At 44.6% G+C, this 27,047-nt stretch overlaps 1 protein-coding gene across 8 annotated transcripts in view; it reads left to right on the forward strand.

Annotated features, from left to right (window-relative positions):
• Positions 1–27,047, forward strand: part of PKHD1 (PKHD1 ciliary IPT domain containing fibrocystin/polyductin) — a 446,865-nt gene that overhangs the window by 23,690 nt on the left and 396,128 nt on the right. For 6 of the 8 annotated variants that reach the window (XM_061196096.1, XM_061196099.1, XM_061196100.1 and 3 more), the window contains exons 14-28: positions 92–187; positions 3,402–3,543; positions 5,508–5,622; positions 6,618–6,896; positions 7,991–8,080; positions 8,306–8,396; positions 9,142–9,284; positions 10,611–10,741; positions 11,488–11,663; positions 14,419–14,557; positions 16,679–16,806; positions 19,002–19,186; positions 20,086–20,208; positions 21,432–21,537; positions 22,519–22,791. In XM_061196096.1, coding sequence (XP_061052079.1) covers positions 92–187; positions 3,402–3,543; positions 5,508–5,622; positions 6,618–6,896; positions 7,991–8,080; positions 8,306–8,396; positions 9,142–9,284; positions 10,611–10,741; positions 11,488–11,663; positions 14,419–14,557; positions 16,679–16,806; positions 19,002–19,186; positions 20,086–20,208; positions 21,432–21,537; positions 22,519–22,791 — 2,217 coding nt within the window. The remainder of the gene's footprint in view (positions 1–91; positions 188–3,401; positions 3,544–5,507; positions 5,623–6,617; positions 6,897–7,990; positions 8,081–8,305; positions 8,397–9,141; positions 9,285–10,610; positions 10,742–11,487; positions 11,664–14,418; positions 14,558–16,678; positions 16,807–19,001; positions 19,187–20,085; positions 20,209–21,431; positions 21,538–22,518; positions 22,792–27,047) is intronic. The other 2 variants (XM_061196101.1, XM_061196102.1) reach the window with 2 other exon arrangements.

Consider the following 27,047-nt stretch of genomic DNA (forward strand, 5'->3'; position numbering starts at 1 on the left):
AGCCTGTCTACCTCAGTGTGGTCCTCTGTCCTGCCACATCTATATCTCCATTGATATTGACATCTGTATCTAATTTAAATGTTCCCCTCAGGCATTCTGTGTGATATTAGACACGTGTCTCCCAGGAGGATTGAGTGCACCACCAGAGCTCCAGGTAAAGGTGCAAGACTCTCTGCTCCTCAGGCAGGTAAGGAAGTCTCCACGGCTGGTCTATGATATGTGGTCAGTCTCAGCTGTTTGACTGGCTGCCCAGTGAGCCCTGGGTCCTGAGTCAGAGCTTTCATTTCAGAGAGGCTCTTAGCTTTACTCAGATGCTTGGCAACAGCCTGCACTCCTAGCCCCAGCCAGCAGAATGACCAATGCGGTTCAGTGGAAACCATGATCCAGGAAGCCTAACTGCCATCAAGATGTTGCTATAGTGACTGGTGGAGACCCCTGAGCTGCCCCTCCATCCTCTGGGTCAGTTGCCCTCCTGCCCACTATTTAAGAAGACAGAGCTTCAGACCATGTCTTCTATGTTCATAGGACAGCTTTAGACGAGGAGGAGGGTGGGGTGCAATGGGGTGCATTTAAATGTTGTTTCTTCTCCCCTGTGGGCACTGTCTGCTACTCTGAAAAGTAGAGATGTATTGTGATGGGGCCACCAGGTTACCCCTGAAGTGGGCAGAAATGGAGGGGGCAAGGGGACAGGTTCCACCTGGCCTTCTGTGTTTGTTTAAACCTTCTACTCCACGGCTGCAGATTGCAAGTGCACCGCGGGAGCACTCTTCTGGAAAGCGTTAGAACAGGAGCTCAGGCTTAGTTAGGGACGAAGGGCAGTTGGCGTGTTGGGCAGCCTGAATCACAGGCTGCCAGTTGGGAGCCCTATGTGCCCCGCAACGGTGTCTTCACCGTTAATCCACAGGCAGGGAGCTCATCTGAATCTCATCAGGGGAGAAACCTTTCTAAAGAAAAGCCATTCAGGTGTGAAACACATGCAAAGCTTTAGCTGGGAATTCTCCAGGTTCCCGATCTGCGGTTTTTACTCAGGCAAAGCTCCCATCCAAGGAAACAAAACTACTGTATGAAGCAAGTGATGGAGAGAATGCGTTTCCAGAGTCAGGAAAGAGGGCGCCTCCTCTAGCTACTGCCGTTGCGGTAGAGGAATTTCCTGAACACAGCTTTTCTTGATGGTTGATAACGTCCTTTCTAAAGCGCTTTTGAAATTTCTTCCATGGAAGTATGCTGGGGCGGGGCGGGCGCGCAGCTGTTAGCAGGTGAGCATTATCGCGAGACCCTTAGTGCGAGACCTTTAGTGCGAGCCAGTGAGAGGTCCTGCTCCGCCAGCGGCGGGTCTCGTGGTGGTCCGTGGGGCAGAGCGCGGTGAGAGGCGGATCTCGGCCTTCTCCCTGGGGCCCTCCAGGCCCTGTGGCCTTGGGCCGGTGGGTGAGCTGGGGGGCCCCGGGGCAGGCTGAGGGCTGTGTCCGGCAGGGCTCCAGAGCCCTCGCCTCGGCCGCGCGCTGGCCGGGCCCAGGCCTTGAGGCGGCAGCGAACCTCTCCCCTCTCCCCACCTCTGTGACCTAATGACAGTGGCAGTCTCCAGGGGTCCCAGTCTGAGGGACCTCGGCCCCCGTTTGGGCAGCCTTAGGAGCCTGAGGGCCGGTTGGGTCCTGGGCGTCTGGCTCCCTCAGTGGTGATGGCTGGGCGGGGTCTGGGGACCTGGCCCTGAGGGTGCCGCCAGCTGAGAGCTGCCTCGTCAGCCGGGCTGGGTGCTGGACGAACCCTTCCGGGCAGGGTAACCAGCCCGCCAAGGGGCCGCCTCCTCCTAGCCCGGGCTTGGAGCTCGGAGGGAGAAGGTTGAGCCTTGGGACCCTGCCCTTTCTTGTCAGAACAGAGAATAACATTTGTTTGGTAGAGATGTACAGGAACATCGTTACTTGACCGTGACCAGACTTCAAGAACAAAGGATCTGACACCAAGTAGTTTGCAACAAATAACCGCGCCCCTCCCTCACCTTTCCTATAAAAGGGCTTTGCCGAAGGCTTTCGGGGAGTTTGGTTTTTTTTTTTAAGGCATGAGCCACCCCTCTCTTTGCATGGCCCTGCAATAAACCTTCCTCTGCTCCAGACTCCGAAGTTTTGGTATTGTTTGGCCTCACTGTGTTGGGCATACGGACTTGTGTTCCGTAACAGAAGGACAAAGGATCATGTACTGCAGTGGTTCTCAATGGCCTGCAGGGGGCACTTGGAAATGTTTGGTCCTTACACCTGGGTTGGTGGTGCTACTGCCCTCTAGTGGGTAGAGGCTGGAAGTGCTGCTAAACATCCTTCAATGCACAGGACAGCCCTCAAAACGGAGTTATCCAGCCCCAAATATCAATACTGCTGAGGTTAAGAAACCTCAAATAGTATGTTAAAATATGCTCTTATGTTTATGCTTATTCCTTATCTGTTTTCCTTTCTTAGGATTTAACAAGGAATAACAATAGTAGTTTAAAATAATAACTACCCTAGCTATCCTTTATTGAGTACTTACTATATTTCAGGCTCTTTGTGTATATATTTTAAACTCTCTTAGTCTTTTTCCCCCCAGAATTGTCAAACTGACTTTATTTCTCTCCCCAGCTTTACTGTGATATAAATGACATATAACTCAGCTCCCTTAGTCTTTAGTGCAGTATCTCTGTTTACTATTGGCCCCATTTTGATAAAGGAGAAAACAAAGGCATGAAGCAATTTGCTCAAAGCTACACATCGACTAAGTGGCAGAGCTGGACTCTGAACGCACCCATGTGTGATTCCAGAGCTTTTACCCTCACCCCGATTAGTAGCCAATATTGATCGCACATATGCCTTTGGTCTCAGGGTTTGTTTAATATAAAACACAAATGAATAAGTACGACATCATTTAGAATGTTATGTAATAGCAGCCTGTCACGTGATTTGCTCCATGGCTACAAATTGAGGCCATGACCTATGAAAAATTTAAGGATTGCCAAATTTCTGGGACCCAGGGTTTTAGGGAATAGAATTCCCAAGCTGAACTGAACATTAAAAGAGACTGAAGTCCAGTCCTGGCTTCACGAGCCTTCATTTGCTCTTTTACATTTTCTCGTATCCAGACACTCCCATTAAAAAGAGCTCCTTCGTCTTTTCTGGTCCTCTGAGAATATTTCCCCTTACTGCTCCTTGTCAAGTCTCTCCTTCCAAGAGCTTAAATCCTACATCAGGCAGTAGTTTCCACTTTCTAGAACATTTGTATTATCTATAGAACATCTCACATGGCTACTCCATCTGTGTCTCAGTTGACTCACCTTCTAGATAGTTCCTGGATCATCTTCACTCTGTAATCTGTAGTAAAGCAGTTCCCCTGCTTGGGGGAGAAGTGCCCTCTGATGTTTATGAGGCTTACATGTCTTACAGGTAATCGAGGGCTTCTCTTTGAAGTTGGAGACACGGCTGAGGGCTTGGACCTGACAGAAGCCACCCCTGGGTACAGATGGCAGATTGTCCCTAATGCCAGCTCTCCGTTTGGATTTTGGTCAAAGGATGGGCAACCTTTCAGGTATGTTGTAGGAAAAGTGGGGGGGGGGGGTCCATATCACAAGTGTCTCTACTGGCCTAGGTGAGGCTAGGAGACAGGTAAGTAAGCCATGAGATTTCCAGGGGAAAATTTAAAATATCTACTAATTCAACAGCAACAAAGTTTGACCGCTGTTCTCAGCTGGTGTTGGTTATGCTTGTGGACCACAGGCCCTTTATGGGTACACACTAAATTTTGATCAATAGGTAAAATTTATATTTTCTACAGCTTAGTTTGGAATCTGTTTTGGGGAGGACTGTTCATCAGAACATTGAGCCGGGTAGTCTAGGAAGCTTGGTAGAGAGCAGGGCAAAACTTGCCGCAGGAACGTGGTTAAGAGGTGCAACTAATATCTGGATGATACTAAAGAAAGACTCGAGAATTTGCCCTTTGGGCATATGAGGGAGCAGAGGCTGGGCAGCCAACAGTTCTGTGGGAACAATTATCCAGTGCCAAAGGTCAACCAGATGGCTGGTATAATAGCAGGGGAAACTCCAGTGGGCTCTGGAGACATTGTTTTCTATAGTGGTGACTGCAGTGTGATAAAGTTTTTCCTGCTTAGTTTAGTTTTGTCTTTTTAATCCCTTCAAGGATGTGGCCAAAATTTCTCAGATTTTAATGTGGGCTTAAAAATATAGAAAGTTAGAGAATTGTGGAGACACAGTGTGCTCTAAGGTGTGGATTCAGGTGACTGAATCCTTTAGGTGTGCTGGATCTCTTCTCCTTTTGAAACTCTTCTCAAAGAGGTTGGTCATGACTCCTGAGTGTGAATTCCAGCCAACCTGTGACCTCTTTCAAGGATTTGGCCATTTTATTGAACTTTTTTCTTTCTTTCTTGTTTTCTTTTTGTCCGTGCTGCACGGCATGAGGGATCTTACTTCCCCAGTCAGGGACTGAACCCGTGCCCCCCTGCAGTGGAAGCACGGAGTCTTAACCACTGGACTGCCAGAGAAGTCCCTTGGCTATTTAAAACTTCAATTCAATTGTGAAATGGAAGGCTTTGTTCTCTGTTCAGGGAATTTCAGACATTGAAAAAACCAAGTAGGGAAGGAAATCTGAACAGAGTAGAGTTTCTGTTGTCTTGGAAGCCATACTAATTAGATATCTAACCACCAGTATGCATGGTTTTAAAGTGGCAATATATATATATATTTTTTTTTTTTGTGGCACCTAGTACTGCGTCTTTGTCATAGTTTTTGAGTCTCATCAATAACGTTCAAAGGAAAACCTTTCAGCTATATTCAGTGTGTGCAGGAGTGTCAAGGAGAGTCAGGCCACCTCAAAAAACAAAAGAACATTTGGACTGTCTGGTATGACCTGTAGGGTATGTCTCTCTAATTGCCATTTCGAGGAGCCACAAACCAGACAGTAACTCTTTCCATTCTTTCTGCCATTCGTTTCTATAAAATTCAAAAATTTTAAATGAAAAAACTGAAATATTTATTGATTGAAAAATTATGATAATGATGGACCTTTACATAGTTACTTTCAAAACTATTATCAGAAAAGATTCTTGGTATTCTTGGTATCTAGACCAAATCAGCGCAAACTCTGATTGGTGACCTCTCTTTATTTGTAATAATGAGAATAATATTTACTATTGATTGAGTTCCTACCGTGCACCAGGCTCTGCACTGGCTGTGTTAGGTGAGTGATCTCAGCTAAGCCTCCAGGCAAACCTACGCTGCGACTGCAACTTTCCCAAAGACAACAGGACTGCTCAGGGAGTTGTGCCAGTGCAAAGAGATGGGCTGAGCTACTGAGCCAGGCAAGCACCACAGGAAAAGCTGCATCCAGAGGGCTTTGGCCAAATAAATGGCACAAGAGTCAAGTGTTTCCTCCTCATTACCATAAAGACAAACAAGGTCCAAGGGCACCATTTTTTGGGTCGGTGATTCCGGACTTGGTTGCCCTCACTTCTTTCTCTGTGTTCCTCTGCTTTCCAGAGCGCGGCTCAGTGGGTTCTTTGTGGCCCCAGAGACAAATAATTATACTTTCTGGATCCAGGCTGACAACCAGGCTTCCCTGTATTTCAGTCAGTCGGAGGACCCCAGGACCAAGGTATACACCTCCCTCTCGTTTTCCTTCTTCTGGTCCCCAGTCCTTAACTCCTGAAAAAAACCCAAAAAATCACAATGAAAGCTCTCATGTTCTACTGATAGTTGTAACATGCCATTAAGCAACCAGAGATTTTTAACGTTTTGTTTTTTTGTGTGTGTGGGGTTTATTTTTTTATTAAAGTTTTTATAAAAAATTGAGATATAATTGACATGATTTTAATTGTTGAAAAAGAGCTTGGCTGAATGTGTTGGCATGTTTATTGAGGTCTTACTGTAAGCTGGGCATTATGCTACAGCTGTTATACACCTTGTTTCTAACCTTCACAGCATCTTGTGAGCTATGTCTCTTTATCTCTGTTTTCCAGATAAGGGCAATGAGGCTTGGAAGGATTGTATGGCCAATCCAAGGCCACTGGGATAATAAGAGGCATATTAAGAATTCAAACCAAGATTTGTCTGACTCCAAAACTTGTATCTTTACCACTAATTCTGGGTAGGGATGTAGTTAGTTTTATGCAGGAAATTTCTGATCAGCTTTGAAGGATAAGAAAAATTGTTTTAACAAACAGCCAAAATTAACTAGTGCCATTGACAAAGAAACACAGTATTTCATCTCAAATGATGAATATACTTCTATGAAATTGCTTTGGTAGTTGGCTAGAGAAACATCATAGATTTTGATGCAGTCAGGTAACATTTAGGTTTCTCAGAGGACTTCATACAACTTTACCCACAGCATCATGTAAAGCTAGGCTTTCAGGTTGTCTGTTTCAGCTCTGAACATGGACCATCCAGCCTCATCTGAATACTATGTAATTGAGAAAGAGAGAGAGAAGAACGGCTGGAGAAACATACACAGGCACAGGTCCTAACTTGTTGGAAAAGGCAGACCAGCCCCCAAATCCCTGTTAAGTAGCTGTCTAGACACTTGCTGTTTGAAAAAGAGAGACGCAGAAGCTTCATAGTGCTGGTCCTGATGTGTTGCTTGGGGTGCAGGTGAAAGTGGCCTCCATCACAGTGGGCACTGCTGACTGGTTTGACTCCTGGGAGCAGAATGGGAGTGAAGAGACCTGGCAACAGAAGACCCCCAAGCGGGAGCTGCTCGGGGGAGCTAGGTACTACCTGGAAGCAGAGCATCGAGGGAGAGCCCCCAGCAGCGGGCTGAGAATTGGTGTCCAGATCCATAACACCTGGCTGAATCCCGAGGTGGTCAGCACGTACCTCCGGGAGAAGCATCAGATCCAAGCCCGGGCCCAGAGACTTCCAGAAATCCAGGTCTCCGTGTCTTCCCTGTCCCATGGGGTTAGGTTCAGGGGGCGAACTCTGCAAGGAATATAGTCCCGCCTAGTGGAAGGATCACTGGCTGGGAGCCAGGAGACTTGAGCCGTGATGCTAACTCTGCTGCCAAAGAGATAGGGTATCCATCCAATAGGGTTGAGAGGACTTTAAAAAAAAATGCAAGGTCTTATTGTTGAGATGCCCTGATTTATGGACTTAGTTTCAGGAATTTAAGTTCCTGGTAAATCTTCCTTTGGAAACATATTCCCCAGAGAGGAGATAAGGTCATCCTAACACCCACACCCATGTATGCATGCCTGTGAGCATACACATACGAGATTTCATAGCTTTTTGACCCATTCGCGTCCTATTTCCCCGTATATTGTGTTTTCTAAGTCTGCTTTGTAAGGGTCAGGGCCTTTGGGTCTCTTGGTTGTGCCGCATATTTTAGTTGAACAAGTTTGGTGTGCTTTCTTTTTTTTAATTGAAATATAGTTGATTTACAATGTTGTGTTTGGTGTACTTTTTGTTGTCCACTTTTTGGTGTACAAGGATGACTCAATATGGACTGTGCCTCTTAAAGCTTACGGTATAATAGTAAAACATGCAGATAAAGAACCACAGAACAAAGGAGAAAACAAGTAATATAAGATGATAGGTGTCACCCCATTACAGAAGTGTGATGTGCCCAGCAGAGAATGCAGTGGAAGCAAAGCAGAGGCTGAATCAGCCTCTGAGAGGGTGTGACACGCATGGGGCTGCTTCTTCCTCCCAGGCCACCCCTGGGAGGGAGCTCGGTGAGAAGGGCTGAGAGTGGGCCCTTCAGTGGTGACATTTAGGTGTCACATTCTAAAGAGAAGGAGGGGGGCAGGCATCAATGGGGAGATAGACATGTATATTCTTCCAAGAAAAGTTTTCATTACATGATGACACTTGTGTTCTCCAGATAGTTCTAGAGGATAGTGAGTTTAACAATTGAAATTGTAATAAAAAGGAAATAACAAGCCAGGGAGGTATGTCCTGTGTTTCTAGGTTGTCTCCCTGGTTCAATGAGCACATGTTCTTTAATCCCGTCACTCTTGACTTTTCAGATGCTGATGGTGTCTGGCACCGGGAACTTCTTCCTTACCTGGGACAATGTCTCTAGCCAGCCAATCCCTGCAAATGCCACGGCCCATCAGGTGGGAACCTTCTTCACTTAAGCAGAGGTGGGGGAAGTAAAGGTGGTCTTTCTGCCCATGGTAGGAACTCCTGGTTGTTTCTCTTTCTTTCTTTTTTTGGCCACACTGTGTGGCTTGTGGGATCTTAGTTCCCCCGTCAAGGATCGAACCTGGGCCCTCGGCTGTGAGAGTGCCGAGTCCTAACTACTAGACCTCCAGGGAATTCCCTGTTTTTCTTTTTAACAGATTCAAACAGCCCTTGAGGAGTTACTTGCAGTTAAATGCAAACTGGAACCCCTTTCAGCGAACATCCTACTCCGGCTGGGATTCGAACAAGGTATGATCTCTGGTTTGACAAATTCCGACCCTCTTTTTCCTCCTTGTCTTCTTTCTTTCTTTCTCTTCTTTTTTTTCTGTCAAAGGGGAACAATCTTCATTTCCTCTCCCAGGTGACTCTGTTAAGAGTCAAATGAAAATATGGAAACTGGATTCAGACCCTGAGTGCTTGGGAGGGAGCTGTTTGGTGTGGGAATCAGAGAAAGAAAAGGCATCCCTCCCGAGCTGTCAGGTGGAGCAGAGTTAGAAACCAAGGATGCTGGGGAGCTGGAATGAGGAACTGTGTCTCATGCCGTACAGTGGGAAGCGGGCAACAGACATAGCAGGGAAACAGCAAAACAGTGCAAATCTTGTTTAATTCAAATTGCGTCTCAAGTAAAGGAATTATACATAAGACAGTAATCTAACAAATTCTAAAAATGTGAGGGTATGTTTTAAAAATACTAAGGTGAACTAAGTTACAGTCAATACTCTTTACCTCCTTGCTTCTCAATAGTTTTTCTGTGTCATGGTATACATAGAAAAGGGTAATAGATTTTCGATGCTGTAGGGCAGACACAATGGGTTTCTCATATCTGGAGCCTTCAAGCTGGGGGGTGGGCCGACCACTTTGAGCCCTGCCCAGCTCGCTCTAGGGCTGAGGGGTCAATGTCATGGCGAACCCATAACCCATTCCCTGCAGACATGTTGGGAAACTCTATTTAACATTTACACCCATCTTCCTATTTTGTTCGAAATGCATCCAGGCCTAGAAAGTTCCAGCTCTGATGGGCACCTCACCAGTGGGACAGAGCCCTTCTGTGGGAGGTTCAGCTTCCATCAGCCTCGACACCTTGTCCTGACACCCCCGGCTGCCCAGAAGGGCAACCGGCTAGATCAGTACACACATGTAAGTAGCAGCCTTTGTGCTTGCAGGCGAGGTGGGTAGGGAGGGATTGGAATTATTCTCTGGGGTTGAGCCTAGAGAAGCACAAGAGAGTGATTGCTGTGCCTCGCAGGGCTATTCGGGCTGAGGTGCTAGGTTTCAGGTGTGAACAGACACCTCTGGTCCTCCCATTAGCTAGTTGCTGTATGGAAATGCCTTTGTATTAGCTGAGACCTATAGAAGTTTTTCTACGCTGTAGTATTTTCTTTGCTCTCCAGGTATGAGCGCCGATTCTACAGTCAGACTCTGGTTTTGAATTCTGACTCTATACCCTGCATGCCCTCCATGTCTTACTTTAGTTTACTCATCTGTGAAATGGGTAATAATGAGGTTTGCCTTTCAGGATTTAGGTGAAGAGTATATGAGATAATCCAGTAAAGTGCTTGGGCAGTGATTAGGACTCATTTAAGGATAGTTTTTATTATTTATCATAGTTATTGTTATTGATGGATGGACTGACACATTCCTTCAATACCCCTTATATCTTTGTGTCAATAGCTCTGCTGTCCTTCATAAAAAAGTGCAGCTTACTTGCCCTTTGGGAACTAGAGTGAACCTTCTTGGGGTGGCTGAACTCATGGTAGTGGTTTCAGGTCCTTTCCTAGTTGAATGGCAGTGGGAGCCAGGACTAAACGGTTCAGGACAGGGCACTGCCCGACTTCCAGCCTTTCCTCTACAGCACAGGCTTCCAACGCTGGGTGGTGGGGATTTTGCCCCATGGGGAGAATTGGCAGTGTATGGAGACATTTTTGGTCACCAAAACTGGGGAAGTGTTCGTAGCATCCAGCGGGTAGGTTCTAGGAATGTTGCTAAACGTCCTACAATGCACTGGGCAGTCCCCCTCACAGAAAAGCATTATCCAGTCCCAAATGTCAGTAACACTGCAGTTGAAAAATCCTGCCATATAATTTTACTTAACTCAGAGTTAGAAGCCAAGGATGCTGGTGAATTAGGGTTAAGGAGTGAGGTTCAGAGAGGTACAGTGACTTGCTCAAGGTTGCACAGGTATCTGGGTCACAACAGGGGGTTTCTATTGATAATTGAGATGCTCTAAAATCCTCATGGCCACGCACAGTGTTAGGCATTGGATAACTCTCTGTTGGATGAATAACAATTTGCTCTAAACTATTTGTCTCTCCAGCTAGACCGGTAAGCTCCAGGAGGGCAGGAGCGGGCTGGCTGTCTCTCTGAGCACAAGGCAGGTTCTAGGGAGTGGATTGTCCTTGATAAACATTGCTTGAATTGCTGCTTCTTAGTGACAGAGCTGAAGGACTTGTTTGGTGTCTCTAGCTGTGCCTTGCATACAAAGGCCACGTGAATACGATCCTGAAGGTGACAGTGTCCTTCACAATTGGCTTTCAAAACACCGTTAAGAAGAACGTCACCTGTGACTGGAGTCTCGCGGGGGCCAGCCCTAACAGGTAGCTCATCTGCGGGCAGGTGTGGTGGGGATTCTGCCAGCTGGGATGATTAGCTTTCCTGGGGACAGTGGCCCACGGGAGGTACTAACTGTCTCTGATATTGGGGACTTGGATACTAACTTCAGCTCTGAACACATTTTATTTGGCAAAGAAGTTTGATTTAAGAGCCGTTAGTTGTTACGAATCTAATACTCCCCAGAAGGAGTCTGACTTTTCTCATAGGGATAGAACCATAGACCACCATATTTGGAAGAGATTTTAGGGAACATTCCTTGACGTTACAGATGAGAAAAATTGGGGCCCGGAGAATTTGTGATTCACCAAAATTCATTCAGCGAGTGAACAAAGATGCTGGAATATAATTCAGCATCCTGATCTCTTGATTCAGCTCTCTTTCCACATCTCTTAAGGGTTTTGTAAGTGTTTTTAAACTTAAATGAGTCTGGAAATGTCCAGAGTATTAATCTTCCCTGACAGTAGAGCCTAACAGGTGATCTGCTTAAGACACATAATCGTATTGTAGTTTCAAAGTACTGCTGACATTGTTATGAATGGATGGTGGACTTAAACGTGATTCACTCGTGTTGCATCCCAGCCAAGCTGAGCCCATCTCGGATGGGATGCTTGTACCGTGGCAGCCACGATGGATTGGGTCTCCTGGCTGCATGGTCCTCAGGCCCAGGCTCTCAGGAGAGAGAACTGTGGTGCTCACAGGAGGCCTGTTTCTGCTCTGCGCTTGTTTTCAGCTGGCAGTTCACCTGCACCGACCTCTGGAAGACATGTGTGCTTCACTCCGTGCATCTCCAGCCACCTCCCGCGAACTCCCCGGTGCTGGTTCATCAGGTTGATCTCCTCCCTTTGTCTCCGGAGATGGGCGTGTTCTATGTGGATGAGATTATTATTGCAGACACAAACCTAACAGGTGATTATCAAATCCACTCTTCTCCATGGGCCTGTCTGTCAAATGCCATCTTCGAACTTTTCTGGAGGGGCTGCTTTTCTGTTAATGGTGAGAGAACATATGATTCTCCATCTTTCCTGCCTCGATCCTGGAGAGAAGATTGAGTTGGAATTCTGTGTCCTTGGCCCCTATATCTCTCTAACTAGTTCCCTTCCTCCCCCTATTTATTCCAATGCTTGCTCTTGCTTTGGGTGTCTGTGATCTTACCCCAATTTTACCGCTTTCTTGCTGAGTGGCCTTGGTTTTCTCATCCATAAAATGGGCTTAATGAGGGCCCTACCCCATTGGATTACTATGAAGAATAACTGAAGTATAGTGTAAAGCACTCATCATGGGTCCTGACTAGTAAGTGCTCAATAAGTGTAAACAATTATTAGTACTATTATCATTACTGTTGTTAGGCCAGCAGGATTTCTCCACCTCTCCATCTGTGAATATCTGTCATACAAAGTGCTGTAAGGAACACAGCAATATCTGGCCCTGTAAATGGGCCACAAGTCTGATTTACAGCCCTTAGGACTGACTCGGTGGGAGTTGGAGGGTCACCGCATCCACGTGAGAACAACCTCGTCTTTCCTTCTCCCCATCTGGTTCCTCTCACACACCACTCAGAGCTCAGGCCTGGCCCCTCTCTGCACAGAGTGCCTTGACCTCTCTTGGGTGCAGTGCTCTCACCTGGCTTTGCTTGTCTTAAGGGCAAGGTGCTCATCAAGGGTTCTCCTGAGGCCACGTGTGACGCACACCCTGGGGACAGAAGCCCAGACAGATGGTGTGGTTTGCTCGCAGGGCCTCCAGGCTTCCAACTTTGTTCCCTCTCTCTTTTCTGTCAAATCCCTTGTGACTCTGGGCCTCGGCTTCCCTGCTTCTCATAGCTTCTCTGTTTTTCTCTCTCCAAGGAGAAAAGTATGGAACAGGCATTTGCATTCTGATTTTCAAGTGTGCAACTTTTTAATCTTTTGCCTGGAAGTTGTAGAGCTGGGGGCAGGGGAGTGTGGAGGTGGGGGGGTGGGGGTAGGAGAACTCTCTTTCAGCCCTGAAAATACATCATCTTTGATACTCTTCAGAATTCCATCTCTTATCTGTTTCAGTGATGTGAGTGTTTTGGGGGTATCTGGGTCAGAATGCGTCATTGCTTATTTCAAACTCTGTTTGTGTTCTGACACACAGAAAATAATATTCAAATGGTGTGCTGGGGTAACTGTCTGAGTTTCTTGGTGCCCAAGACAACTGGCTGGGGCCTCTGGTGACCCCAAGTGCTACCCAGATTCCCAGAGCACTGAGGGGATCATTACTGCATGCACTTGAACCCACTGACTGGACTGGGAAACTCAGGACTGGATAATAGGTGTCGTTTCCCTTTATCCTCCCCAAACCCTCAAAGCCCAGGATCCAGAATCCTTTCTCACTGCCATCACCGCTTTGCCACCAAATGCTCCAGTATCTGGAGCCATGTAAGGGTGAGGTGGGAGGGGAACAGAGAGGCAGAGACAAGAAAGATGGGAGATGGCTTGGGTAAAACCATCTATTTCCTACTGTCCAGTCATCCTGCTGGCCACAAGTTTCCTGTGAGTATTATTTAATGGTAATATAAACTCTATACAATTGGGCTCCATATTCATAGTTAATTGTCTGACATTTATCTGATCAGCTTAACACTTGGTTATATTCTCCCACCGAATATCCTCTATGAAAGTTCTTTTCATCTAGTGGTAGCTACCAAATATTTCTCATTTAATTCTCAGAACCCCATGAGATGGTCCTATGATCCCCGCTCTATAGATGAGGAAACCAAAGCTGACAGGATACTAAGTGTCTTGCCTCAAATCAGCTGGGATGTGGGGGAGATTGGAACCCAGAGATGGTTGACACCAGAGCCAAACCTTCAATGACTCCATACTCAGCTGAGCAAATAAACTTTTATTGAGCCCTTACTCTGTGCCTGGTGTTGTGCTCAGCATTGGGCCTGCAAAGACTGCCTCGATTGTACAGACTTGGAAAAGAAGCTGCCTTTACATGGTGCCTGGTAGGAGGGAAAGAGGATATTAAACTATATTTGCTGGTCATTTAAACCTGCCATCTCACGAAACTCTCCCTGCCATGCAGACTGATATCTGTCCTGAGTCCCACTTTATCAATGAGAAAACAGAGTCGTACAGAGTTTATAGTGATTAGCCAAATAGTAACCCAATAGAAGTGGAAAGTAAGGATTTGAACACTGGTCCATCTTAAAGCTTGCACTCTCTCTGCACACATGTTGACGCCATGCTGCGGATAAAACTCAAGTACCTTTAGTATGTGCTTTGTGTGTTCAGTGTTCCCAAGGGGGATCAGCTTGTGTTCCTGGAGCTGCCAGGCTTTGGGAAGAAAAGGAGGAAAGGGGGCAGTCCGCACTGCCATAGATGAGCTGTGTGTATGTGTGGCGGTGTCGTGGTGGGAGCCTCCAATGACACAGGCAGTGATGCTTGGCTGACTTGGGGCTTATTGAACTTTGCTGTGGAATTAGTCATCGTCTCCTTATGCCATGACCTTGCATTTTCCTTTCGCAACTAAATTCCTACTTCCTCTTCCTTTTCTCTCTCTGGCAGCAGGTAGGTCGGAATCTCTGCTTTAAGTGTATGCTGGGATGTGAGTAACTCAGCCTCTCCAGAGGGGACCTGCCACACAGCAGGTTTTCCACCTTGATTTACTTGATAATGATTGGATCATTGGTCTCTAGTTTCTCAGGCTGCCTCTGGAACAGCTCGCCCTGGCGGGAATCTGCTGGAATTGCTCTCTGTGGTGGGATCCCCTCCCATCTACAGTGTGACCTCCTGGTTGGCAGGGTGTGGCTTGGAGCTCCCGCTCATCACTGCAAGGTAGGGAACCATCTTTGCTCACCTATCCCTGCTTAAAATTGTTAACTGCCCTCAGAAGACACAGAGGTGAGACTTTTTATCAGGAAAAGCTACCTGCCGTGTTGCTCAAAGCAATAGTCCTCAGTCTTAAGAATGCCGTATCAGACTTACCTGGAGGTTGTGTTAAAACACAAATTGCTGGCCCCTAACCACACCATCATAGTTCAGTAAGTTTGGGGCAGGACCTGATAGTTTGCATTTCTAATGAGTTCCCAGGCAATGCTGATTCTATTGATCTGGGGGCTACATTTTGAGAACTAGTTCCTAGTGAATTTGTTTACAGGTAGTTGTATTTTTATGCTTTTCGAGGTTCACATTACCACTGTTTGAGAGGAAAACCTTGTTCCTCTCCTTCCATTCTCCATATATTAATCTTATTGGAATCATTTGAGGCCAAAGGAAATAGTCAAAGGAACAAAACCAGCCAGTTCTAAGAGCTCACCACCAGATGGCACTAGAGCCCCGTAAGCATTGGTTCTTCAATAATCAAACCCTCTGGCCACAGTTTACAAAGCAGTAACTAAGAATCAGGCTCCTCCAAGCTCCTGGAACACATGTATGCTGTAATTTGTTCTTTTAAATTTTCACTAAAATCCCAGTAGGATGGGAAGAATTGAGATGCCCTGTCTTTAAAATTTCTTTTTTCCTCCCATCTCTTTCTAACATGTTTCAAAATGAGTTCTCCTATGTATACTATGCTTTGGACAGTGTGTGAAAAGTAGGCAAAGAAACCTTGAATCTGTGCTCCATTTTCCTTGACTTAGTGTTTCATGGGCCTCTGGGCAGGACAGACACAGAAATCATCAATAGAATGAAGGAGGGAAAGAGCTTCAATGGAGGAGAGGGAGCTGTCAGATTAGCCAGCCCGTGGTCCTGTACTCCAAACCTACTGAATTATGTAGTTATTAACTCTGAAATGATGGCGTATAATTTAGGTCCACACTTAGAGGGGTCCTCACAACCTCCTTTTCTTTTTCTTTTTTTTTTGGCCGAGTGGCATTCGGGATCTTAGTTCCCCGACCAGGGATCAAACCCGTGTCCCCTACTGTGGAAGCGCAGAGTCCTAACCACTGGACCGCCAGGGAATTCCCACAACCTCCCTTTCTGAGTTTTCCTCAAGTCCCTTAGTTCCTTCTGGAAGCCTCAAGCCTGAGCAAGTCAGGACAACCTTCAGAGTGGCCCCCAAAACAGATAGTATCAGTCTATTTCTGTATGGTTTAAGTATGCACATCAATATGTAGCACTTAAGTAATATTATTGATTGAAATCACACATGTTTGTTGTTGAAAATTAGGAAAATACAGAAAAACACTTAGAAAAAGTTACGAAGCACTCAGAATCCCTTTGCTCAGAGATAACTTCTGTTAATGCATTGGATCCATGTTCTAACAGCCTTTTCCCCAAGCAGTTTTTGTATGAATATATACATGTATATGTTACTTTTTAAATCTCAGATTGGGACCACACATAAGACACTATATTTGTAACATGCCCTTTTCACCTACTGGTATAAATGGAATATTTCCCCATTTCATTAAGTCTGCTTCTAGATATGGTTTTTAATGGCTGAATAGTATTCCATCTCATGGTGTGTCATGATTTATTTGACCTATTTATTGTATTAAAAGCAGGATTAGTCAGGCAGTGTGTTTGCATACAGGTGCTGGATAAGGACTCCACTAGATGGAGTGGCCTGTTTCTGCTGGGGATACTGAGTGCAGAGGATCTGTGGACTAGGGCCCAAGTTTTCATCTGACTGTGCTTATGTGGTTAGAGAACACTGGGTTCTCCTTCCACTCTGCGCCAGGACCAGAGCTGTGGAGACCAGAGTCATCACTCTTTGCTCTGCATCCCTGTGCTTCCAAGATCAATAGAGGGGAACTGTGGAATGCCCTAAAGAACCCTCATATTTACCTTACATTTTCTCTGCTGTGATGGGAGAGGGGTGCCCAGTATTTGGGAGCTTGAGCTCATGGTCTGGAACCATGGGAGACCGCTGGTCTTTGAGATGGAGCTCTGTTCTGTCTGGAGCAGCTGCTGGAGGGTCCCCATGGTTAATGCTTTGCTTCTGATATGTCACAGCTCTGTGCCCACTGGAGGAGCAGAAGAAGGATCCGAGTTGGTCCAGGTGACAACACAGAGGCTACAGAGGACAAGTCCACCTTTAGGAGGACACTTTCGCATCCAGCTTTCTAACACAGTGATTCCTGGTAAAGGGGCCATTGGGAGTGCAGTGTTTCTCATTGTACACCATCCTGCCAGGCAGGGTGACAGTCTTAAAGTTATTTTGTTTTCCAGTGTCTGAGAATGACCTTCTTAAAGTTAAAGATCTGGGCAATAACAACCACACATCATTGTTAATATGATCCCAATCTTTAAGTTTTGTAGATGTGGAAACTGAGTGGATTAGCTTCCTGGGGCTGTCACAGCAAATTATACAACCTTGGTGGCTTAAAACGACAGAAATTTATTCTCTTCCAGTTCTGGAGGTCAGAGCCCACAATCAGGTTGTTGTCAGGGCCACTCTCCCTCCTCAGGCTCTAGGGGAGGATCTGTTTCCTGCCTCTCGCAGCATCTGGTGGCTGCCAGCATCCCTTGGCTGCGGGCGCATCACTCCAACCCCGCCTCCCTGGTCACACTGTCTCTTCCTGTCCTGTGTATGAGTGCGTTTAGGGCCCACCTGGATAATCCAGGATGAACTCCTCTTCTCAAGATCCTTAACCACATCTTTTGCTTTATAAAGTAATATTCATAGTTTCCTGGGATCAGGACACTGACATATCCTTTTGAGGGCCACCATTCAGCCCACTATACTCAGGCTTGCCCAAAGCTCATAAAAATAGTTGATGGCAGGGTCCAGGTATGAACTTGAGTCTTTGCTTCTCAGTTCGGTCCTCTTCTCTCTAGAGTTTCCTAGACCAAAATCCACAGTAGCCACGGCCCTTCCAAATTAAACTTCACAGTGACACCACATAATATTGAGGATTTTAGGAATCATAACACATATAGAAACAGCTTTCAGCTGCGATGAGGGTAGAACAGTTTCTAAATCTTCAAGTACATACACATCTCACAAAGGACAGGATTAGACATGATTATAATATGTTATTTATTTGGTAAAAACATAGGGGAATCAGAAAGGAGGCTCAGGAGAACTCAAGAATGGCCGTATAAAAATTGGCACATGGTCCAGGAGTCTTCTACCCTCTCAAGCAGAAGGATGCTGGACTTGCAAAGAATCTTCTTGGCTGGAGGAATGGAGTGGAGTTTTTACTCTAGTAGGGCAAATTAGGAAAAGTTGATGGCCCCTGGGCTATTGGAGTCTGATAAGTGGGTGAGTAAGTGCATCAGAGCCCTGCCTCTGAAGCCCATTACTGTGCTGTTTCCCTTCTCACAAATGAGAAAGCTGCAGCCTGTCTGTAGAGAGACTTTTCCTGCTGTGATATCCTGTTGCTGATACTCCTCACGTCACTGCCTGTAGACAACCGGGGGGAAAGCCAGCCTTCACCTGACCATTTGAAATGGCCCTCAAATGGCGTATTAAATCTTTTTAAAAAAGATGAGAATGTTGTTTGCATTTTGGAAATACAGTGGTATTTCACTAACACTCCAGGGCAGTGTGGGATTCAAAAGGAAAGCTCTTGAGTAGGTAGAAGGCAACCTGGGTTTTAATCTAAACCCCTCTCACTTGGTTGACAAGCTTCTGAATCACACTGGGTTTCATTTTCTTCATCTCTCAAGGAGGTGTTAGGATATTTAGATGACCCACCTCACAGAGATGTTGGGAGTACCTAAGGAGATGGAAACTTTTGGTAAAGCATGAAACAGTGTTCAAACACAGCAAGGCTTAAGCCCAAAGTGCTGTTATTTCTCTACGGGGATGTGAGATGGGGAAGCAGGTGGTTAGGCTTAAAGGAAATTGTAATGGAGAAACCGAAATTCAATGCCAACATTCCTCAGCTTGGTTGGCTAAGTTTTTATGGGTGTCAGCTGCTTTGTGCCTTCCCTACTCCTTGTGAAAGGTGGCCGGCCAACTTTTCCCTGTTCACAGGGCCAGCTAAATTTTTCCGGGGAAAACCCAATATTTAATTAGACTTTCAGGGATTACCAGGGTGTCTGGAATTTACATTTTGAGTTGACAGTTGAGATAGGTTTGTCTGATGCGATTGTGTCCTCTGCCTGAGAGATGTGATGCTGATTAAAGGGACCATGATATAAAAAGTGAGCACCTACTTATATTTGCCCTGAAAATGGCTTAACTGGACTGAGAATTTACTTGAACTTGATGGTCTCTGCACGTGTAGTAGGCATTCTGATGTGTATTCTCTGATGTCTTGATGATGAGATGCTACAAGGTGGACTAATTAGTGTCCTGTACTTTTTATATCATGACCTTCTCCCCCAGCTGTCCCTGTGCACATCTCAGCTAGTCACCTCCAAAAGCTCTTACAAACCAACGCTGATGACTTCACATCTAGGTACCTTAATGTCAGTGACTTCACTGTGACAGAGGATCTAAAGTCTTGCTATGAACATGTGTGGACTCTCTCCTGGTCCAACCAGGTTGGGGACTTGCCCAGCTTTATAAGGGTATGTATGGTATCCCTTTTGGTTTTGTGGATTTGCTGCTCTGGAGCAATTTTGTGGAAAAAAAAATCAGAATTATATGCATGAAAACTGTCATGATTTGTGAATTTTGTTGGAATATTCAAATAAAGGGGTTCAATGATCTTTCTGAAAGTTTTCAAGACGTATTTTATATCTCATATTCCTGATAAAGCAGTTTAAACCCAACATCACCTTTTCTAACTTGATGTGGTAGAGAAGTTGTTGGTCAGTGTCTACCATACAATAATTCTACATCTGTTATTGGATAATTTAAGCAGATGTGATTGACTTAGATTATCATGGAGGCAGATGGCACAGCAGAAGGAAGTTTAGGAAAGGATTTGCTGTCTTTGGATAATGACAAAACCAGATGCTCTTGCATATTTAGGGTTTTAAAAAATAATCTAACGATCATCTAGCGTTTGGTTTTATGAAGTGAAACCCGAGATGAAATTTTATTCTTGTTATTTGGTATTGCGGGTCATCTCGTTTTCATACAAAATCCTTGGGTGGAGATGGAGGAAGGATAGGAGTCATTTCATGGCACTTGTTTCCTGACATTTTATTTTAATATTTTGGATTGAAAACTTGTAAAATAGAAAAGCACATGGAAACAAAGTATCTCAAGACTTAGAAGATCAGTGTAGTGTGCATTTTTTTGGGTAACTCTACTTGCATATAAATATTCTTCTAGTCTACTGGGCTTTCATTAGCCATTTTTTACTGTTAGGTTACTAGATTTCAAGCCCCTGTCTCTCCATTTTCACTTTCTAGCTATCTGATTATCTTAAACAGAATGTGAAAACACCCTTTGTTATTTGTTTTAAGCAAGATTAGACTTCATTCCATGGCAGAATTCACCAGAACTGTAACCATCTTAGGTATCTGATGAAAACCTAACGGGAGTGAACCCTGCTATAACCACTCGTGTGGTATATGATGGTGGAGTCTTCCTTGGACCCATATTTGGAGACATGTTGGTCACTGCCAACCGGTACACTCAGGTGAGAGCGGATGGGCCACCCAAAGTGAAGTACTAGTTTCAGGTCTACTGCAGCCCCTCCTGATTTGTAATGTGGACCAATCCTAAGGGTCAGCTTTCTAATTCGCAAAACAGAGACAGTCGTGGCTGTGCTTTTCTACCTCCACAGGGTATGGAGAGTACGCTGAAAATATAAGTGCTTTGTAAATACAACATCCTGTTATTATAATTATTGATGCTACTGTGGTACCAAAAATAGAGAACCTCTCTAGCTACATATGATTTATACCTCCACACAGTGGCCTTGGAAAGTAAATGAGCTAAGTCAACCCCTTTTCTCTTAAAATGTCCTTTGCTATTTCCCATCTGCCCATACTCCTGTTATAAGTCATCTGCTTTTAATTAGAGACAATTTTGAAATGCAAAAACTATAAAGAATAATATAACCAACACCTGGGTACCCAAACGAGGATTAACAATTGCCAACATTTGATGTATTTATTTTATTTTTTTTTGGTCTTTATGAATAACGTGAAACATTACAGATGAAGAGTTTCTTATCACCTGTGCCTTCATGCCATCCCAGTACCCCTTCCCTTATAAGCAAACACTATCATAAATATAGTGTGTGTGCTTTTAATCCTTATTTTATATGTAGAGAATCAGAGTTCAATCTTTTTCACCTTTCTTATCTCCAAGTATTGTAGAGTTCTATTAGATTAACCTTAGTCCCAGTGAGAGGAAAAGACATATAATTTATTCTTGGGGACCTCCCATTCTAGGATAAAAAAGACCCCAAGCCAAATGTCCAAATACACTCTGATCTTCAGTTATACATCCATGTAGCAATGGTAGAACAGAGGTGCCTACTTCACTGGCATTTACCAACAAAGACAGGGCTTTTCACAGGAAGTAGGTACTCAGTTGAAAATATAAAGTGATAAAAAGTTCTCACTCAGTTTGAATTTACTTCTGTGTGACAGAGAGGGAATTTACTCCAGATTGAACATATTTAATTGCAAAAATTTTAGGTTTCCACATACTTACCATCGTTTTAAAAAAGCCTAACATGTTTGGAGCCATGCTTTACAATTTAGGGTCTATTACTGGAAAATAGAAGGAAAAAAAAGAGAATAAGTGAATCACTAACACATTTTAATTTGGGCAAACTTCGCAAGTACTTTATTAATACCCTTGAGCATATGAAACATGTACGTTTGCTTTTAATGCTTTTGTCTTTTCCAGGTGGTTGTGCGAGTGAATGACATACCAGCTCATTGTTCAGGTTCCTGTTCCTTCCAATACCTTGAAGGGTCAACTCCCCGGGTCCACTCTGTGTGGTATGCCCTCGGTATGATGTGCACTTGGCATTGAGATGGGCGTGAACTTTATTTTTTTATTGAAGTATAATTGATTTACAATGTCATGTTAGTTTCAGTACAGTGATTCAGTTATATATATATATATATATATATATATATATATATACACACATATATATGCACATATATATATATATATATATATATGCTTTTTCAGATTCTTTTCCCTTATAGGTTATTACAAATATTGAGTGTAGCTCCCTGTGCTATACGTTAGATCCTTGCTGGTTATCTGTTTTATATATAGTAGTGTGTATATGTTAATCCCAACCTCCTAATTTATCCCTCCCCCACCCCTTTCCCCTCTGATAACCAGAAGTTTGTCTTCTGTGTCTGTGGGTCTATTTCTGTGCATGAACTTTAGACTGAGAGTGACTTGTTGGAGGCTGTGTACCTGGTGATGTGTGGGTAGAAGGTGTGTCCGTTCATGGGGTGGATGTTGAGCGATGCAGCAGAAGGTGAATTTTTTAGCCAATCTAAATGAAATGGTTATGATTTGAAATGGTGGATTTTTTTTTTTTTTAAATTTCTTGGCTGCATCGTGCGGCATGTGGGATCTTAGTTCCCCGACCAGGGTTCGAACCTGCGCCTCCTGCAGTGGAAGTGCAGAGTCTTAACCACTGGACTGCCAGGGAAGTCCCGAAATGGTGGATTTTTGATGACTTAAAATGTTGTATTCTCTTTGTCCCTTGTTTTGAAATATTCTTTATTTTTATTTTTTTCCCCATTTTTTGTTGACTGGTGATTTCTCATCACTAGTTTGAGAAAATTTAAGATGAGGGCTCTACGCTATTAAAATCAATATAGATTCTAATACATGAGTCAGCATTTAATTCCTTGAATTTTGGGAGAGGAAGGTCAGAGGGAATGAATATTTGATAGAGTTCTTGTAAATGGAGTGATATCACTGAGAAATGATTTCTTTCTTTTAATTTCTTTCTTCTTTTAAGATGACATTGACCTACTGGTCTATATTACTGGAAATAGTTTCTCTGGTGACTCCGAGGCCTTGCAGGTTACAGTGAACAAAACAAGTTGCAAAGTTATTTTCTCAAACCAAACGAATGTGGTGTGTCAGACAGGCCTGCTGCCCGTTGGAGTGCATCAGATTTCAATGTTGGTGAGACCCTCTGGTCTTGCCGTCAATGCCAGTGGAGGAGACCTCTTCCTAAACGTGGAGCCCAGACTGGATGCTGTGGAGCCTTCCAGAGCTGCAGACATTGGTAATCCGGGGGCACCTGCATTGCATCTGACCCTCTGAAGCTAGCATTCTTGCCAATCTGCAGGAATCTAGTCCTGCCGTGTAATAAATTCTGTAGCCACTGTGATTCACAGCTTTCTGTTTTCTGCCATCAGCATTTCTTCCAATGAGTAATAGGCATTTGAGCCCTTAAATGAACTCACTTGCCACATAAAGGACCGTAGTTTGGCTGATGGTGTCAGGCATCACTGGGTCAATTATTGAGTCATTGGGACAATCTGATCAAATGGAAATGACACTAGGAGGGGGAGTTAGGACATGTGCCTGGGTTTTCAGCCTGCCAAAGTCAGAATTGTGACCTTAGAAGTTTCAGATACTTCTGTGGGACTTAGTTTCCTAACAGTGATGAAGATGGGCACAGGATCGTTTACTGAGTACCTCTTCTAGGTAGTCGCACACCCTAAATGCTTACAGCCGCTGGAAAGATGGAATTATTATCCACATTTTTTCAGGTGAGATAATAGTATTTCTAAGAGAAGAGTGACTTGCCCAAGGCTTCCCGATGGAAAGAGGTGGAGCTAGGATGCAAACCAGGATTGTGGGACGCCAAGGCTCCTACTGCTTCTACCTCACCATGCTGTCTTACCCATGCAATGGGCTGAACAGTGCTTAGACCTCTTAGTTTTGAGTGAGATTAAAATGAGCCAACAGGTGGGAAAGTCCCTTGAAAATTAAAAACATTTGCAAATGTGAAGTACAGGCCTGGCCCACTAGGAACTTAGTGGGTGTTTCACAAATGTTTGTAAAATGACGTACACTCGGATACTTGGCTAGCAGGCAAAGCCAACTACCATTTGAGTAGTGGGGTATGGAGAGGTCAGCGGGGCTTGCCAGCATCAGCCCTGTGCATTGGGTCTTAGTGCCATGGCAACCAAGGATCTCCCCAGGCTTTCTGAGGGACACAACCTGTTTAAAACAACCCAGCCAGACTGCAAGAATCTCAGGAACACTCATGCTTTATATGTTAATATATGATTTTTAGAGCATAAAAATTTTTCCTTAATGCCTTGGATTTTTGTCATTGTTTATTCTGTTGGCCAAAGATTCGTGGCTTAGAACACTTATTAAAGTAGTGTTTCCTGGCTACAAATTCATTGTTCAAAGGAACAGTTGATTTCTGAATTTACTTGGCCTTATAGAGTAAATCAAGAGGCCTGCTTTGTTTCTTCTCTGCACATAAAACCGAGCAAGCTTGCCCTTATTTCTCAGTGGTTTAAGGAGGGAGCCAGATGGTCTGTGGTACTCAGAGTGAAAGATCACACTCTATATTAACCCAATAATTATTGGTTTGAATCTTCCCACCAGATGTATAAGTGGCTTTCATCTTCCTATAAAGTTACCTTTGCAGTTCAGGCCACACCATCCTTCCCCACTTGACTCCCCCACTGGACTGCAGGTACCTCCAGGGCAGACAGGTGACTCAATCAGCTTTGTCCTCTACCCAGAGTGACTCACACAGGCAGACTGGCCAACTGTCGCGGTTTCCTGGGACTGAGGGGTTTCCCAGGACGCAAGACTTTCAGTGTTAAAATTGGGACGTGGAACTCTAAGTGCTAAAACTTGGAAAGTCCCAGGCAAACTGAGATGAGTTGGTTACCCTGTCAGGGTATGCTGTACCAACAATACATGGTGAAGGGGTTTGTCTAGGAGGACTGTACACCACCCCTCTGTATTTTAGTGAAAGATGGAAAACTCAGAGAAGGGATAATGTTGGGTGGGTCCAAATTAATCTCTGGTAAGACTGAGGGGAAAGGGAAGGAGAGAGAGATTCTAGCTGCTACTTTCTTTATTACTGGATTTAAACTTTCCCTCTGAACCCTTCCTCCACCCCGCCACCTACCTAGTACCAACCAGTATCAGTCCATCCATCCATCCATGCATCCATCCATCCATCCATCCATCCACCCATCCATCACTCAACACTGACTAAGCCACCCTGCGGAAAGCCCTGTGCCAGGTGCTGAAGACCTTGGTTCTCAAAGTGTGGTTCTGGACCAGCAGTATCTCCATCATCTGGGAGCTGGTTAGAAATGCAGTCTCAGGCCCCATCTCTCACCTCCTAATCAATCTGCATGTTCACAGGATCCTCAGGCAATTTCTATGAATAGGGCAGTTTGAGCAACACCGCTACTGAGGATTTAAAGAGAACCAGGCTGAGTCCTACCAACAAGGAATTTACAGAACAGTTGAGTATGTAATGAATACATGTAATAATGTGATCAGTAATATTCCAAATCACCACTTGCCCATATGCCAAGTGCCCTTAAAAGGATTTTTTTTAAAAAATATTGGTTCATTTCTGTGTGTTAGGTCCTAAGGTGTGGACCCTTGTGAGGCATTTCAGCTTTCAAATGGGAATGGCATTGTCACTGCCTCTCCAACTTTTAATTATTATCAACAATAATAATGACAACAATTTATTTAGCTCACTATGTGCCAGTCACTCTGAATGTTGAGGATACAATAAATTGAAACAAAGTCCCTGCTGTCCTGGAGGTAAGTGTGTAAGAGAAAAATCTAGCAGGCGAATAGTGACAGAGGGAGTGGTGGTTGTGATAGGATAGTCACTGGCATTGGAGAAATGACAAGGATGTCACTGGAGGATGGAGACAGGGAGGAAGTGAAGGAATGAGTCCTGGGGAAATCTTGGAGGAGATTCTACGCTGAGGGAACACCAAATGATAAAATCTTAAGTCAGAATGAGCTCAGCTTGTTCCAACCAAGGAGGTTGCTGTGGCTGGAATAAATTGAGTGAGGGAAGTGGTAGGAGATGACTGGGAGCAGATCATATGGCTTTAGAGGCTATGAAAGGATGTTGGGGTTTTTTTTTGTTTGTTTTTGTTATTGTTGGGTTTTTTTTGGCCATGCCATGTGGCATGTGGGATCTTAGTTCCCTGACCAGGGATTCAACCTGCGCCCCCTGCAGTGGAAGCTTGGAGCCCTAACCACTGGACTGCCAGGGAAGTCTGAAAGGATGTTGGCTTAAATTCTGAGTGAGACAGGTGCCATTGGAAAATTTTAAGTGCAAAAGCAACATGATCTGACTTAGGCTGCTGTGTGAGGATATACTGTAGGGAGGCAAGGATGGAGGCTACTGAAGCCATCCAGGGGAGAGAGAGTGTTGGGTTGGACTAGGGCAATATCTCTTAGAAATATATATTTATCATTTTATTGTTGTTGCTTGTGCCTTGGTGTCCTGTCTAAGAAACGATTGCCTAATCCAATGTCACAATATATATGCCTATACTTTCTTCTAACAGTTTTATAGCTTTAGCTCTTGCATTTAGATGTATAATTCATTTTTAATTTTCGTATATGGTGTGGGTTAGGGGTCTGTATTAGTTTTCTAGGGCTGCTTAACGAGGTACCGCAAACTAGATGGCTTAAATAACAGAAATTTATTGTCTCACAATTCTGGAGGCTATAAGTCTGGTATCAAGATGTCAGTGGAGGTGATTCCTTCTGCAACAACCTGTGAGAAAGAATTTGTTTCATGCCTCTCCCCAAGATTCTGGTAGTCTGCTGGCAATCTTTGGCATTCCTTGGGATGTAAAAGCATCACCCTGATCTCTGCCCTTATCTTCACATGGTGTTCTCTCCGTGTCTTTTCTGTGCCCAAATTTTCCCTTATTATAAGGACACTAGTCATATTGAATTAAGGACCCACCCTACTCCAATATGACCTTGTCTTATCTTAGCTAACTACATCTGCAATGACCCTATTCCCAAATAAGGTCATATTCTGAGGTACAAGTGGCCAGGACTACAACATACGAATTTTGAGGTTGACACAATTCAGGACTCATCTTCCTGGTGTTGAGCCCTAGGGTTGGGGTGCCCAATATGTGGCTCAAACCCCTCACTCCCCAGGGAGGGTCCCCGAGCCTGAGATATCCCCCTTTTCTTCTGTGTCCCCTGCTAGGGGTGTGGGTCCTGAGCTGATTGCTTCTCCTCCCTTCCCACCCAACTCGGTGAGGATTTTCTTACAGCCTTGGTTGTAGAAGAACCTTTCTGCCAGCCTCCAGGTTGTTTGCAGTGAGAGGTGCTCCACATGTAGATGTATTTTGATGTGTTTGTTGGGGGAGGTGAGCTCTGCATCATCCTACTCTGCCGCCTGATCTCCCCAATTATAGCTGTTTTATAAGGTATTTTAATGTCTGGCAGGAGACCCCTTCACTCTTATTTTTGAAATTTTGTTTTCTGGCTATTGTTGTTTAT

This window comes from Eubalaena glacialis, chromosome 7 (assembly GCF_028564815.1).
Source record: "Eubalaena glacialis isolate mEubGla1 chromosome 7, mEubGla1.1.hap2.+ XY, whole genome shotgun sequence".
Lineage (NCBI taxonomy): Eukaryota > Metazoa > Chordata > Mammalia > Artiodactyla > Balaenidae > Eubalaena > Eubalaena glacialis.